This window comes from Fringilla coelebs, assembly GCF_963513975.1.
Source record: "Fringilla coelebs genome assembly, chromosome: 3".
Taxonomy (NCBI): Eukaryota; Metazoa; Chordata; class Aves; order Passeriformes; family Fringillidae; genus Fringilla; species Fringilla coelebs.
Genome location: NC_140030.1, coordinates 54,706,021 through 54,720,911, shown reverse-complemented (window position 1 = coordinate 54,720,911; position 14,891 = coordinate 54,706,021). Strand labels below are relative to the sequence as shown.

Genomic DNA, 14,891 nt, shown 5'->3' with positions numbered 1-14,891 from the left:
CAGATCAGTAGAAGAGTAATGAACTGAAACTGCAGAGGTCAGCTGTGCAGTGGAGAATGTTAGAATGTTATTCATTTTGCTGTAAACAGTTTTGTTTTAAATTTCAGACTCAAGTCTGCCATCACTGAAATGTGCTATGAGCCTCTACCACACACAAGCATGCCCACAACTACACCATTAGTAACAAGTGAGTACTTACTGCATTCTGGTTTTCAAACAGTGATTTAGGAGCAGCTTGAGCCTTGCATGCCTTTAAGTAGGAGGGCCAGCTGAATTCTTCTTCCTTATATCCTAAATGAGGGTTGTAAAAGAAGGGCAAGAAATTATGGGCATGAGACACACATATCAGTCAGAGACCAATTTTATACTTTTATCTTCTTCCATTTGAACGAACATCTCCAAGAAGCACAAGCTGAAAGTCACCTCTTTGTCTCTCCTAAAGAAAACCTCATCTTACCACCACCTGTCTACCTCACAGACACCACCTAACTTCCCTTTGTTGGTCTCACTGACACACACACAGCCAACAAGTGTTCTCCAGCTGCTTTTCAGTCTGCTGCTTTTACTTCAGAATCAGAAAAAGACCTACAGATCCCAAAGTTCTTCCCACTATGCCAGTCAGTCCAAGAAAAAAAAAATCCCTCCTCCTCCAGACTTCACCATATTACATCATCAGGCTACCACTAACACAGCATCATCACTACTAGCTTTAAAACAACCCCCCTAGGTTATATCAAAACAGTAGCTTACACTACCAATGCCTCAGGACCCCTTCTCAATTTACAGTATAAACAGTCCCCCACATGGACATTACACATTTTTTATTCTGTGTATAAAATACTTGAAAAGAAATCTGTATTTCTGTTAATGTTTAGGGGAAAAAAACCCCCAAAAATTCATAATATATTGAACTGCATAAAATAATCTTCAAAATACCATTTGTAGTTCTAATCTAAAAAAACAATGCTAGGAGCTGGAAGCAAATAGATTTGCTCCTTCATTTTTCTGTCATGTAACAGTTGCAGAAACATCTCTTCTAGTCAATATGTTACAACCCAGTAAAGTAAGACCAAAACCACAACAAATTTCAGTGAGTGGCTGCCTTTACTGAAATGTGCTGCCTCTTAACTACTTGAAGTATTACTCAAATATGCCAGAGACAACTGCTTTGTTTAACCTTCTCATATTCTCCCAGGAACCACAAGTTTAAAAGCCTTCACCTCCTCTGCATAGGGCTTTCTCACTTCATTTTCTTATCCTCCAATTGTCTGTTGTCTTGATACACTACAGGTGCAGATCATTTGAAACCATTTTTAAAGCAATAAAATATTTAGGCTTTTCATTTTTGTTTTGTTATTCTAGAGAGTACTCAAACCGAAGTCCAAGCTCACAGCAGGCAATAAAAAACTCCCACCTACTGCATGAGTGAAGGGATCAGTTATTGGAACTAGGACAAAGCCCATGGAAAACAAAATTTGTTTTATTAGACTGTGAAACTGTTTCTAGGCAGTGTGGGTCTTCCTGTCACCAAATGAGAAAGGGAGATCTTAAGCTCCTAACTCATCTCTCATAAGAAGACCAAAGGTCAATTTGATTTATTCACTGCAAATATAGATCAGTCAACGCAATTTTTGCAGGCATATATATATACATGTACATCCATTCTCTTGCTGCAGATTTTGCCTGTGTGAGATAAAAAAGTGGCCTCTTCTACACAAAACAAATAGTGTCCTGACCACCATCTTTTTCAATTTCTGTGAAATCTAGTTTGATTTTGCCTCTTAGCTCTCCTACACCTGCTGGAAGCTCAGCAGCAGCTGCCTGTTGCCTCTGCTGCTGTGGGGGTGGGAGACATCCCATCACAAGACCTGTCCTGCCCAGCTGCACTAAGAGTTACCTACCCTTTCCATTTTAATAAACATGAATAGAAATCCATTTCAGAAAACATCTAGAATAATATTCTTCCCGTCTCATGTCCCTCACTCCCTACCCCCTGCCCCCCCAGGTGAGACCACCAGGTTCCAAATTGCTTAGGGCTTATACTGTGAAGGTCATAAATTTGTATTTTAGCTGGAAAATTAAAGGCTACTAACACAAACCTTTGAGTTCTTCTCTGGGGTGCTATTTTATATAAATACCGTGTTCTATGTCATAACTCTCATTGGCTTTAGCATCTGTAAAATTTGCAACAGGCACTACAGAAATCACTATTAAAATTTCATGACACAGCAAAATACAACCAATCTGTTCAATCCAATTAAAACAGAACCTACAACTGGCATATTATCCTTCCCCTTGGAAAAAGCAGAACCCCACACAGTTCTTCCCAGGGCAATCATTCATGGTCAACAAAAACTTTCTAAACCAGGCATGTAAAAGGTGACAAATCTTTGTCATAGATGTAAAACTTACTAACCACACTGTAATATCATCAGGCAGGCTGTAACTGGGAACTACCCATTTGCTACATACAAGTTATTACATCAGCAAAGGCCAGCCTTCTAAGAAATTCTTATTTGTGTTCAAGAAATTGCTATTTCTGCACAGCCAGTTATGCAGAACTGTGTCCCAAGGCAAGTAGCACCCTGTAGCCAGAGTGGAGCTTGCAGAGCACTCAGTAGAGCAGCTCATGCCTCTCAAGGCTCACACAAAGAAATGCCATCCTCTCACACACTGGCAGGCCCCCTGCCCCTACACTTCCAGTGGCTTTACTGTCACTATTCCACACCTGAGCCCTTACATCTACAGTTTTATAATTCTCTGCAAGCACATCTTCGTGAATCTGTGCACTCCTCATTTTCCAGCCCTTCTAAATCACACTATACTACCCTCACTGTGTATGCCAAAATGGGACATTCATTTATTTCTCACTTTTCAGACTTCAGGACTTGCTCCCTTCAGCCCCACATGCTCCCTCCATATTCCAAAAGGACCACATTTATGTATTTTTCATAGTACAGTTCAGTACAGATGCCCTCCAAATGCCAAAAGAAGTTACACAATATGAAATGGAAGTAAATTATGCAAGTAAATTATACACATTTCAATACTTGTATATCATTTACATAATCCATGTACAAATTACACTTTTAGGCTTGCAATCTTACCTTTTTTCCTCCCTATTGATCTGTTCATTCCTCTTTTTTCCTCTATTTCAGACTTAATCTTTGTGGAAATAGCACAGTCTTTATTAGTCTGCACCAACATTTGTACAATAACAGTGATCACTATGCAGCAGCAAAAATGTCCTAGGACCTTCCAATAAAGGATCCTCAGCTGCCTGTGAGACCTCAGTTTAAGCATATAATATGTCACCAGTATGCTGCCATTTTCCTTGCAATAAGCTGGGGTCTAGGCTTGCTGCTCAGTTGGGTTTTTTTTTGTCCTAATGCCTTATGGATGACTCTTACAGCCCATTTTGTTTTCTTGGTTTCTCTGTTTTTCCACTGAATAAAAGGGTCATGCTTTCAAACTTGAAATTTTAGGCCAGGTAAGTATTTAATTTGCCATTTTCAAATACTCTTGACTAAACAAACTAAAACATTTCTGTGAAAAAACAGTAATACAGCATTACACAGGTACTCAACCTCAGAACTGTGTAAGACACAGACATTTAAACTAAGCAATACCTTTAGGTGGATGAAGCTTGTGACCTGTTTTTTCACACCATCCAACAGGATGAATGTCTGAAGAATCAGCATTCACCCAGAAATCATAACAATCTGGGTATCCATCAAAATGTAGTCTTATTCTGTAGCCACAAACCTAAAAGCAAGAATTGACAACATACAACACTAAGACCTTTGCCCTACACATAACCACTTCCATTCAGCATTATGTATAATTACTCCATGTTTTCAGTCAGCTTTTTACTTCTGCCCAATCCAGCACTGGATGAAAAAATTCATTTGATAAAAAGGAGAGAATTAAAAGGCAAAGCTATTCTCAGTCTGAGTGCCTCCTCTTCTGGTCAAAAGGATTTAACTAAAGGCTGGCTATTGCCAGTAGTGCTCAAAAACTTGACAATGGTTCAACCCAGCATCAAAGTAAAACATAAGCCCTACAGAAGAGCGCGAATACATCTGATACAACCAAGGACAAAGTGAAGATAATGAGGTTCTCAAGCTATCCTGATTAACTGATATGCAAGGGAGCAGTGAACAATAAGTATGTTCAAAAGGCTCTCCAGAGAGATACTGAAAACTGTTTAAGTAAAGATGAGAAGTCAGTGGAGGTATTCCCCAGAACTTCATTATGCCATGAAGTAATAAGTCAACCACTGAGAGGAGGAGAAAAACAGGACACAATACTGTCTCTGTACGGAAGTTCTCCGCATCTCCCTGAGTGCCAAATGCCATAAATTTACTGCAGCCATCAGTGAAAATCTCAACATCAACCCTATTTTATATTTAATTTGTACTCTGACATAACTTCCAGTTTCCTATTTTAATTCACAAATGAAATCCAAAAAACCCATTAAAACTATCCAAAAATTAAAGTATGGTATGTTTAAAAGATATTCAAAATATGCCTGAGAGGCAGGGTCTCTATTGAAAGCAAAGAAGCTGTTCATCAGAAAAACTATTTCATGAACCACAGCAAAAAGAAAAACTAGGTGTATATTTTATGTTAACTTGCACAGGTTGCCAATACAGGCAATTTTTGTGGCCATCAGCATGAAACAGCTGTAGCATAACAGCAACATGAGAAACTTTTAGGTATTTGTATCAGTAAATGGAGCGACTGCAAATACTATCAAACTTCTATAAAACTGCTGTGGATCAGTTGTCATGTTTGTTTTCTATTTATTTTTCATTTTAAATACAAACTACAGGATTACAGATAAAACCACAAATTATCCAACTAGTCTAATACTGTTTTCTGTAGCTATATATGTTAAATATATGTATTGCTGCATTGACACTGGATATATTCTTTACATGCCTATCAGGCAGAAATAATACAGCAGTATTAATTTAAAAACCATCTTCCTACATATAGTTTCTGTTTGCCTGTTAGGTAAGAGTGGGGGTTTTCAGCTGCTGCTGTTTCATTTCAGTCTCTACCACAACCCAGCACTGTGGCTGCTTGCCTACCTCAGCCACTGTGAGAACACAGTAGATGGACTGGTGCTCAGGATCCACGCCCTCCAGCTTCATCCCTACCTTGAATCCGTTCTTGTTGTATGGGAAAGACTGATACTGCAATGGAAAAGAACAGTTTCAGTACTTCTGAGAGTACACCAGGGAAAGACACAATATCTTTATAAGGAATAGGACAATCGTTATTTTTTATTCATGTTTCTGAAGGAACTAATAAATCACTTTAAGTTTTGCCTTTTCAAAAACATGGAGAAGAAAGAGAAATTGATGATTGTTTGAAAAACACAATGACTCGAAACTTGAGAGTACGTAAGAAAATTAGGAAGACTTAGCAAAAGAGTCAAGGGAAAGATGACACCATTTGTCTTCAACTTTTTTCACTAATTGACAGTAAAAGATCTTAGCAATTTGATAATTTAATTTTCAGCCTGTACAGTGAATCACTCCTATAATAATCACAGCAATGACTCTGTTTTGCCTTTTTGGTTCCACATCTCAGACCATGAAAGATGAACTGAAAGGCAGAAATACTGAATACTGTTTCTATGTAGAGATGGCCTGTTTGCTGTCCTTTATATGCTGAGTCCACACTATGTAGTCTTCCAGGAGAATATCTACATCACATGACTACCCTTACATAACATTACAATGAACCCAGAAGAATATCTGTCAAAAAACAGAAAGTGAAAATGCAGGATGGATCAACCACTTTTTCAACCAGTAGGCACCATCATCCCTCTTTTAAAGAGAAGGTAGCAGATATTAATGTTAAATTGGAGGAAAGATCAGAAAAAATAAGCAACCAAAACTGAAGACAGCTTTCCACAGGTTCGGAAATTCACAGTCAGTTTTATGTTACAGAAAAAACCACAGGAAAAACATCTTAAATGTTCCCTTTTCCTTCTGTTTCTGTCTAGGAGACACATGCTCCCGAGTCAGCTGCAGTACTCTGCAGCCAAAGGGAAGAGAAGGGGTACCAAGGGAAATACTCAGAGAGGTATCACCTACTTGGAAGCAAGGGAAACCTTGTGAGACACAGCTTAGAAATCACTCTAAGGTCTGAGGAAATGGCAAGGACCCTCCATCATCTTGACCATTCCTAACTAAGGATACGAAACAACACAGTGAAAAGTACTGCTTCTGAAATGGTAAAATGAAAAGCAAAAAAGAGTAATTCTCAAAATCCAAACAAATCAAGAATTCATGATTGGTTGTGATGTTTGGTTTGGCCTTTTTTTTAACCTATCTGTTTATGTGGCTTGCTTGTTCATCTGTAAAAAGGAGAAAAATTACCTGGCCAATTCTGAGTGTTATTAAGAATTCTTATTCTGCTACAGGCTTTAAATACTGCACACTAAATCAAGCATTACACAGGGGCTAAAACTTTGAAAGAAAACGCTAAATTAGGATGCACCAGATGAGAAAGGTACAATGTGGAGGAAACTGCTTTACTCCAGACTTTAGCACCCTGTGCAGCACCCTGCAAAGTCTTAGTACTGCATTTCATGGACCTTCAGACAGGCAGAGCAATGCTTTGTAAATCTGCCTTCCCACCAGGGCACTCTTCAGATTGTTTTCTTGCTAATTTTTGAACCAGTACATAGCACTATGTTCAAACTGAAGATAGTCAGGGGACTGTTGTTCTTGCACCTACAAATCCATGGATTCTGTAAACCTAAATCTCAGCTCTTCACTTTTCTCACTCAATAGCAATTAAACCACCAATTAAAGACCAGCATCACATGGCATGTGTAAGCTGAAAACTAATTCCCACAGAGAAGATTTAATAGCTGAAGTATGAAGCATACAGAAAGAAATGAATGCAAGAAACAGAAAAATAAGAACAGAATTATCAAAAAAAAAAGTAACATATAGCAGGAGTACAGCAGCTGAGACATGTTCACATGTTTCACCAGGTTTTATAAGGGAAGATAACAGCACAGAAATCTTGTGGATTGGGATACAGAGCTCTCTTCCAAGCAAGAGAGGTGGCACTAATGAAAGCACTGAAATGACAAAGCATAGCAGGCAAAGGACAAGCAGGACATGATGATGTGACATCCAATCAGATGACAGGCAAAAGGAGAACAAGACAAAGTAGTATCTGATGTAGTAACAAAATATAATGTCAGCAGAAGCTGAAGAAAAGACAGGTAATATAATCAAGGCAACAAGACAAAAGATGACCTTTGTACCACCTTTCTAAACATATTTAAGGAAAATTATATGGCATGAAAAAGTGTGGGTATGTATCACATTTTTGAGCTTCAGAGACTAGAAGGATTGGCTAGAACAGCAGATTTTGGAAGACCACTGCTTTTTGCAGTCTGCTTTGACAGCATCCATCTACAACAACAGAATTCCCTGAAAAAACAGAGAGAGATAGTTGCTTTCCTAATTGCTGATGGACACAGCACTATTTACATCATGCAGGCTTTCCCAAGAAAAGAATAAAATCTTCAAATTATTTTTGTTTATTGGTTTCTTAGGAATTTCATGATCTTAGGTGGTTGTCTGACTTAAATTTCAAAGGTCATACCTCCTTAAAAAGCTTAGTAGGCACTGCAATGGCCCTTTCTTCCTCCAGATAGGATGCCCAACACCATGCTTGCCTTCCTTTAGAGGGTACAGCTATAAAGAAGTATAAAACAAGGAAATAATTCTGTAACTGTTAATATCTCAAGGGACAAAAAATCCACAACACAACTTCATAATATTCTTGAATTTACATTTTATGAAATGCACTCATGATGTTGTTCAGAACTTATTTCAGAAAAAGAAGTTCTGTAGGCTGAAAGGCACCAGGAACATGAAGGTTCCTGGTTTGTCCAGGAAACATTTCCAGCAGTTCACACCTTGATTAGTAACAAGAAAAAGCTCCTTCAGGTGGCAAAAACAACTTACAAAGTCTTGCTCCAACACATTTTTCCGTATTCCTCCTAAGAAGCATTAAGATATACAGTTTGCAAATGTGTAAAAAGATGAGCTCAGATCCCACAAGAGCTTAGTATTTTAGGGGTTTCTTTTTCCCCCATGTCCTTCTTTAACTGGAAAGCACTTTCAAGTGGGTACTGCTCATAGTAAGTTTTTTTAATCAGGGTTGAAAGACACTATTCTTTAACAGTATTCAGACTGTTTCTCACCTACTCCATCACTTTGTAGTTTGATGGTTTTGGGTAGAAAGGCAGTGATTTAACAGTATTTTCTGTAAGTCTTCAATACTGTCACCAGTGCTTTTTTTCTTCAGGATGTCATTAGCATATGACAGAAACCTCCAGTTTCAGGTTTATTCACACATTATGAACACTTGCACAGTAACTGCAATATTGCTTACAATCCATCTTAATAATGGCTACAGTCACACAGTTTTCAGGCCTCGAAAATAAGGCACTACCTACACTAGCAATAGCCAGGAACTTCAAGAACAGATGGGCTGGAGGCTGGCCATGTGTCTATCTACTTTCATACACCTCTACTCTGCTCTACTGATCTCCACCTAAAATGCCTCCTCTGCACAGGCAGCTTAGCATTTCAGACCATAAGCTCACACTGTCAGAAGGATTCATCACAGTCCACACTGTGATTCTGGCTTGATCCAGACTGTGGGCTACTCACAGGAAAAATAAATCCTTTAAGTAACAGTCTGGCTTAGCATTTTTATGATTAAAACATGAACCATAACATCAGTAATGCCAAACTCTCCTGAAGAAAGCTTACAATAATGTAACCAAAAGATAATAAATTTCAGAGTGATAGTAATCGCTCAACACTATTAGACCACATTAATTTTATTTGGGATTTACCCACTTTTCATTTATTCCATTAAAGAAATTAATTGTGCTTGGTTCTGAATACAAATTGGTCTTTGATACCAGTTTGTACTTTTATACAAATGTTTTCCCAAATAAAAATTTTAAAAAAACCTAACACAAGAAATTTGTAAATCATTCTGTCAGCGGGCAGCAGTGATTTCCACAAAGCATCAGCTTTGTGCTTGTGTCTCACACACTTCTTATCTTTTCAGCCTTAGAAGCAACCGTAGAAACATTTCAGGAGTGATTCCATCTTGGGAGGGGGATCTTTCATAACATTTATTGTTGCATCTTCAACCAGTAGTTCATCTGCCTGGTGTACATCAGAGCTAACTGGAGTGCTGTGTTGATTAGTGGCCTGGCAACCTCTGTTAATGCCTCCCCATCTACCATAAGAAGCACTCTGGAGGGCAAGATGTAGGTCTGTGGCTGGTGTACCACTGGGGTATAATAGCAGCTGATTCTCCCATTCTTCCTAAAACTATCTATCATACAAATAGCTGGAAAGAACAGCACTCATTTAAAATATGTTTTATTATGTTGCTTGACACAGTATATGTCCCTTTGGATTGATTATAGCAATTATTCCTAAACAGTTCCATAAACGTGTCTATTTCCAGCTCATAATGAAGATGCAAAATTGATCCCCAAGGAAAGAAAAGTAAACTTTCACTTCTGCTTGATACATGTCTTTCAGCATCTGGGAACTCAGTGGAGTTGATTCCTTCTAATATTGGCACTATTTAGAGGCATGAAAAGAAAAAACCTAAAATGCATATTAGTTGCATTTACACTCACCAGATCCTCCCCTATGCTGCCTTAAAATTTAATTGCTGTAAATAACACTGTCACTATCTTTTTAGAGTAATGAAAAAAATTCCATAGGGAATATAAATTTTGTGAAGCAATGCTGGCAATTCTCAATAAGATATGGCTATTACCTGAAGAATTGATGGTTGAGATTTTTGTTTCATAATATAACTTACTTTGTTTCAAAACTGTTATCTCCCCTTTTCTTTTTCTCCTGGCTCTCTGTGAGACTCTCAAGATCCTTCCTTCGGGTTTGTCCTCCTAAATTAGAAAAAAACCAAAAAAACTATAGTAACCTCATTAGCTTAGAAGTCTAGTATAATAAAAGTTGACATACTGAAGTTTAAACTATGGCTTCATTTAAATGGCTATTGACCCAGCTCTCTCCTACCTCAAACAAACATGCAGATGTCTAATAGAAGCAAAGTGAGCCCAGATGTCTAATAGAGGCAAAGTGAGCCATCAGTGACAAATCACAGCAAACACAGTGAAAATGGGAGGCAGAAGGACTCTCACCACTTGGTACTCAGCCAGCCAGCCTTGTCTGACCCAGAGACAGATCACGAAGCCTTCAGCAGGCCTTGCTGAGACACTGATTAATAACAGTAGTATCCTTGGCATGTTCATGCTTCCAAAATAATTTAAAAGAAAACCTCTCACAGTTTTACTCTGTTGTTTTTTTTTTCCAAACGTACAATTGCTTTATTAAATACAAAGTAGCACTGTGATCCTTTCAATTTTTCTCACTGTTCTTGTATTAACAGTTTTGTGATCATCTGCGCAGATGAGCAGAGTAAGTACTCATCTGGGAGGGCAGATACATGGAGACAAAGAAGATATCCCCTGTCTTTTGCCTAGGATACTGCTATGCAGAGAGAGAGCAAATTCCCTCCTGACAACTCTAGTGTCTTCATCCTTTTGACAATTCTGTAGCTGCAGAACTCTACCCTTCTTCCTGAAAACTGTGCTACCCCCAGTAGTGTGACAGCTATTGGGAAGAAAACACATACTACAAGAAAACAAGCATTATGGGAAGGTACTGTGGGGTAAGCTTTTTCTAGAAGGAAGAATAAATCCAAAAGGAAAAAAAAACCCAAAAGGTGCCCCAAAGCAAATTACACTGCAACACAAAAGAAAAAAAAATTTGGGATATGATTTTTAAAGGCAAATTACACTAAGAAAATCCAAAGTATTCCCTTCTTAACTGTAGTATAGCTTTCTTTGTAAATAAATTTTTGGTCTATAGTTATTTATTCATGTGCAGAATGACAAAGTAACAGGGTTGTTGGGAAATATGTACTCCTGTTTTTCCTTGCTGAAGACATGGCAAGTCAATGTTAGCATAATTTTTCCTTTAAATTCTTTTTGTTCTGTTCTTAAAAAAGCAGGGAAAAGAGACCAAAACTAGCTTTTATAAATTCATTGTCAATAATTACAATTTACTGCTGAGGCATAATTAAATTGGCAAACAAAACAGCTACTTATTGTGGCTCTGACAGAGTGATGAAGTCTCTCCTCTTTGTGGGCTGATGGAGCTACTGACATTGCAATACAAGGCAAAACTCCCACCCAAATACTTGCAGGAATGGGTTTATGATGCATACTAACAATTTCATCTGGATTATCCTTCTTCTCCCCATTATCCCGGGACTCTTCTTTGAGAGGTACTTTTGCTTTTCTTTTCCGAATGCCTTTAGAATCATCTTCCCCATTGCATTCCATGCTGGGATTTTCCTCCTTTGGTTCTCTATCACAGAAATAACACAATGACATAAAGCCAATATTGCTTCACTTCTCATATTCATAAAACAAGTAAAAAAGTAAGTAAATGTGTGGGTCCCATAGTAGTACACTGAATATATATTCTTAGAAATACTACTGAAAATTAAGCCTGTCAAAAGAATTAATCTGAGAGACACACAATAGCAACTGTAAAAGGAAAGCTGTCAGCTTCTGCTGAACAAGTTTTACATGTTTTAAACAGTGTGTCTTTTTTCATGTACCATCAAGTCTCCCAGAGAAGCAAAGTGTGAAATGTTTAGGACTGCAGGGCAGTTTAGAGAGAGGAAGGCAAAGGTAATTGTTAAGTCTGACAAATCCAATTGGAGAAAGCTGGTATGTGACTGTACAAATTGCTAAACAAGAAATCAGAACAGAAAACTTTGATGCAATTAGCTAAAATGAAGGAAAATGTACAAAATTATAAATGCTTAAAACTGCCACAATCTAGCAATATGCAATACAGAACGGACACACTAACACAAACATGCTTTTATGATGAGATGAAATGCACTAACTGAAAAAAAGGAGCTGAGAAACTGCAGTATGCTCATGTTTTCACTCACTGTCAACTATAAAACAGCTCTTGCACTTAATTATAATTAACTTACCACCCCAACCATCTCATTACTGATTATCTTAATTCCAATGACTGAAACAGGGTGGGAGTCTGACACTGATTCATGCATCCCATAGACTGTTTTACTGCTTGCATCTGACAGCAGAATACAGCACACTGAGTAAAAAAGACTGCCTTCAATGTCAGTGTTAGACAAAACCAAATGTTGTTAAGGCATTTACACAAAAAACAGTGAAAGAACATTATAAACCAATAGTGACACTGAAACTTTTCTGCTTATTAGCTCCCTCTGCCCCACCATGAACATTTTATCCCACCACTTCACTCTCATGCTGCATTTATGCCAAATTCTTCGTTTCTATGCTTTGTTATAGTACCTACTTGTTTTTTACTTGCTGGGCACATTTCTGGCTGCAAAATTTCCCTTCAGGAACAAATTCTTCTATGGTACCATAGCGGTAACAGTTTTCACAGAAAACAAGTCCATCCACTTTTGCAGTTTCCTTCAACCTTGTGGGGATCCCTGTCTTTTCTGAAAAGGCTGCACAATGACAAAAGTTAACTTCACTTAGGCAGAGGTGATACATTCCTAAATATCCTTAGCAGGCCTTGCCAAGCAAACAGAAAAACATCAGTCACGTGACTCTTGTCAGAATGAAGAACTAGGAATTAGTGTTTGTATGAAGTCCAGATGGCTGACAAGCAAGTCAGGTTTTCACACTGCAACAGGAGAGAGGAACCCACTATTCTATGGTTCTGCCACGGTGTGATGTGACTACTTGTGGAAGGACTGAATTTTGTGACAGGCACTGACTGTTCACAGAGTCATCACTGTTTAGAATCAATGACCTCATCTCTTGCTGATATGCCTACACCTAAATTTTGGAGAAAAGTGTTGGGGTGAGTTATCTTTTCATTAGGTGAAATTATTTCTGGAAGCAAACCGCTGACTACAGTCTGCAGTCTCTAGCAGCAGCTACTGCTCAACCTGCCTGGGGTCCACCAGAAGTGAAATATCACTCAACTTGTAAAAAAGCAACCTTCAAATACTAGGTTACTCACTGATCCTAAGCTGCAATTTCCCCACAACAGAGCCTAGGAGAAGCTATATGCAGGAGAGAGTGCACTTACTTTCCCTCACAAGCATGTATGAAGCACTGTCAAGTACTCCAGCCTCTAGAGCAGGTTCTTGTCTTCGTACCTCCCCAAAAGGCAAACTTCAAGTCACAGACTATTGATGCTGCTTAAGCACTGTACTGTCTTTGAAAGGAGAGTCAAATGAACTCTTGCATGCAGGCTATCTCCCCCAGAGGAATATATAATGTATGTTATATTTACACACCAGCATCATAAGTGGTTCAAAATAACTATTCTCACAGCAGAAAATTTTAGCAGTGTTTTTACTTTTGGGGAGCACTGAATTCATCAAGGAGGATGTAAGGTAGTAGCAGAATGCTTACTCGACAGGTCTGTATGTCCATGAGCAGAGTTTAATTCAGTAGAAACACAAGTTTTTGTTTAGGTTTGTCAGACTGGAGGGGATGCAGCTGTGTGCTTTGCTGCTGTACTACTACCTGTTGTGCTACTACACTCTTACAATGATGCTACTGTCATCACAGATTTGAAACCTGAGTTAACTATCACTGCCTTGCTAGAGAACACTCTAACAGTGGTCTGCAGCTTCAGACCTCAGGGGGGCCCAAACCACTTTCCTACCAGTGTTAATGTCCCACATGACAATTATGAACTAACTGTGAGGGAGGAAGCAAAGGAAAGCTCTCACTGACTTCTCGTGCTTATAGGGAAGATTATGAAACAGAAATTGTGATGTCTGCTTTTCAAAGGACTTACAGAATGCCTATTTTAAAAGAAAGTTGATAAAATGTTTTTTCCAACAAGGAAAAAAACTAGGTACTTGTAAATAATCAAAAAAACAGTTGTGATATTCTCTTTCACGCTACTCCATCATTACTGGAGTCAGTGTAAAAAGATTGCAGTAATTTACGACCATGTAAACCAAATTTCCTTGAACAAAACAGGTGTTTCTTACTTCAGAATTTTAAATCCAGGAAACACTTTACCTGGTAGATAGATACTACAACTCTAAGAATTTCTCCATTCAAGATAAACATTAGCTGTTACTGCAGTCTGGTTTTAACACTGCAAAAAAAGCATGGTTGGCAGGAGCACACTGTGGGGGTACACACTGCACATCTAACACTGACATTGGTGGTGGCAGCTGTGCTGGCCATACCAAGGCAGTTTGCAGTGCACAAATCAACCCTAGGCTGTTAGCAAAGTCTGTAGGCAGTCTGGGAGAACCAGCTCAACAAAAACTTCAATAACTTAAAATTTTAAATTCTCAACAATTAAAAGAAATGTACTATTTTGCATATTAAATAAAGGGAAAATACCAAATCTAAATTTAGAGAAAATTACTGTAAGGAAAAAATGTGGCTGTAATTGAACTTCAGATATTTAACAGTGGAATTATTTCCTTTCCCAAGAAACAGGTTACTTCATCAGAGATACTTTGTCCATTAAAGCAAGTAAATTGTTTTGTTTTTTTTTTTTTAACTTTGGATGCAAGCTTTAAGGAAAGGTGATGCATTAAAGAAACTACAGTCTACCCCAGAAAATGTTTACTGCTTCTTAACTGACCTTCTTGAGCAGTTGGAACCATCCAGGTTGTGGTAGCAGTTGCCTTTTTAACACTTTCCATCTCAGTTTCATCTGTAATTACTTCCAGGGCCCCAAATTCATTGACTCTAAACTGTAAGACAAAACAAATGGCACAGAGCAGAGTAA

General features: G+C 38.2%; 1 protein-coding gene across 3 annotated transcripts in view; it reads right to left on the bottom strand.

Annotated features, from left to right (window-relative positions):
• Positions 1–14,891, bottom strand: part of L3MBTL3 (L3MBTL histone methyl-lysine binding protein 3) — a 75,759-nt gene that overhangs the window by 39,582 nt on the left and 21,286 nt on the right. For all 3 annotated transcript variants that reach the window (XM_084202135.1, XM_084202134.1, XM_084202133.1), the window contains exons 3-10: positions 14,745–14,856; positions 12,465–12,624; positions 11,333–11,471; positions 9,901–9,985; positions 7,642–7,733; positions 5,097–5,201; positions 3,630–3,765; positions 200–291 (exon numbers count right to left, since the gene is read on the bottom strand). In XM_084202135.1, coding sequence (XP_084058261.1) covers positions 200–291; positions 3,630–3,765; positions 5,097–5,201; positions 7,642–7,733; positions 9,901–9,985; positions 11,333–11,471; positions 12,465–12,624; positions 14,745–14,856 — 921 coding nt within the window. The remainder of the gene's footprint in view (positions 1–199; positions 292–3,629; positions 3,766–5,096; positions 5,202–7,641; positions 7,734–9,900; positions 9,986–11,332; positions 11,472–12,464; positions 12,625–14,744; positions 14,857–14,891) is intronic.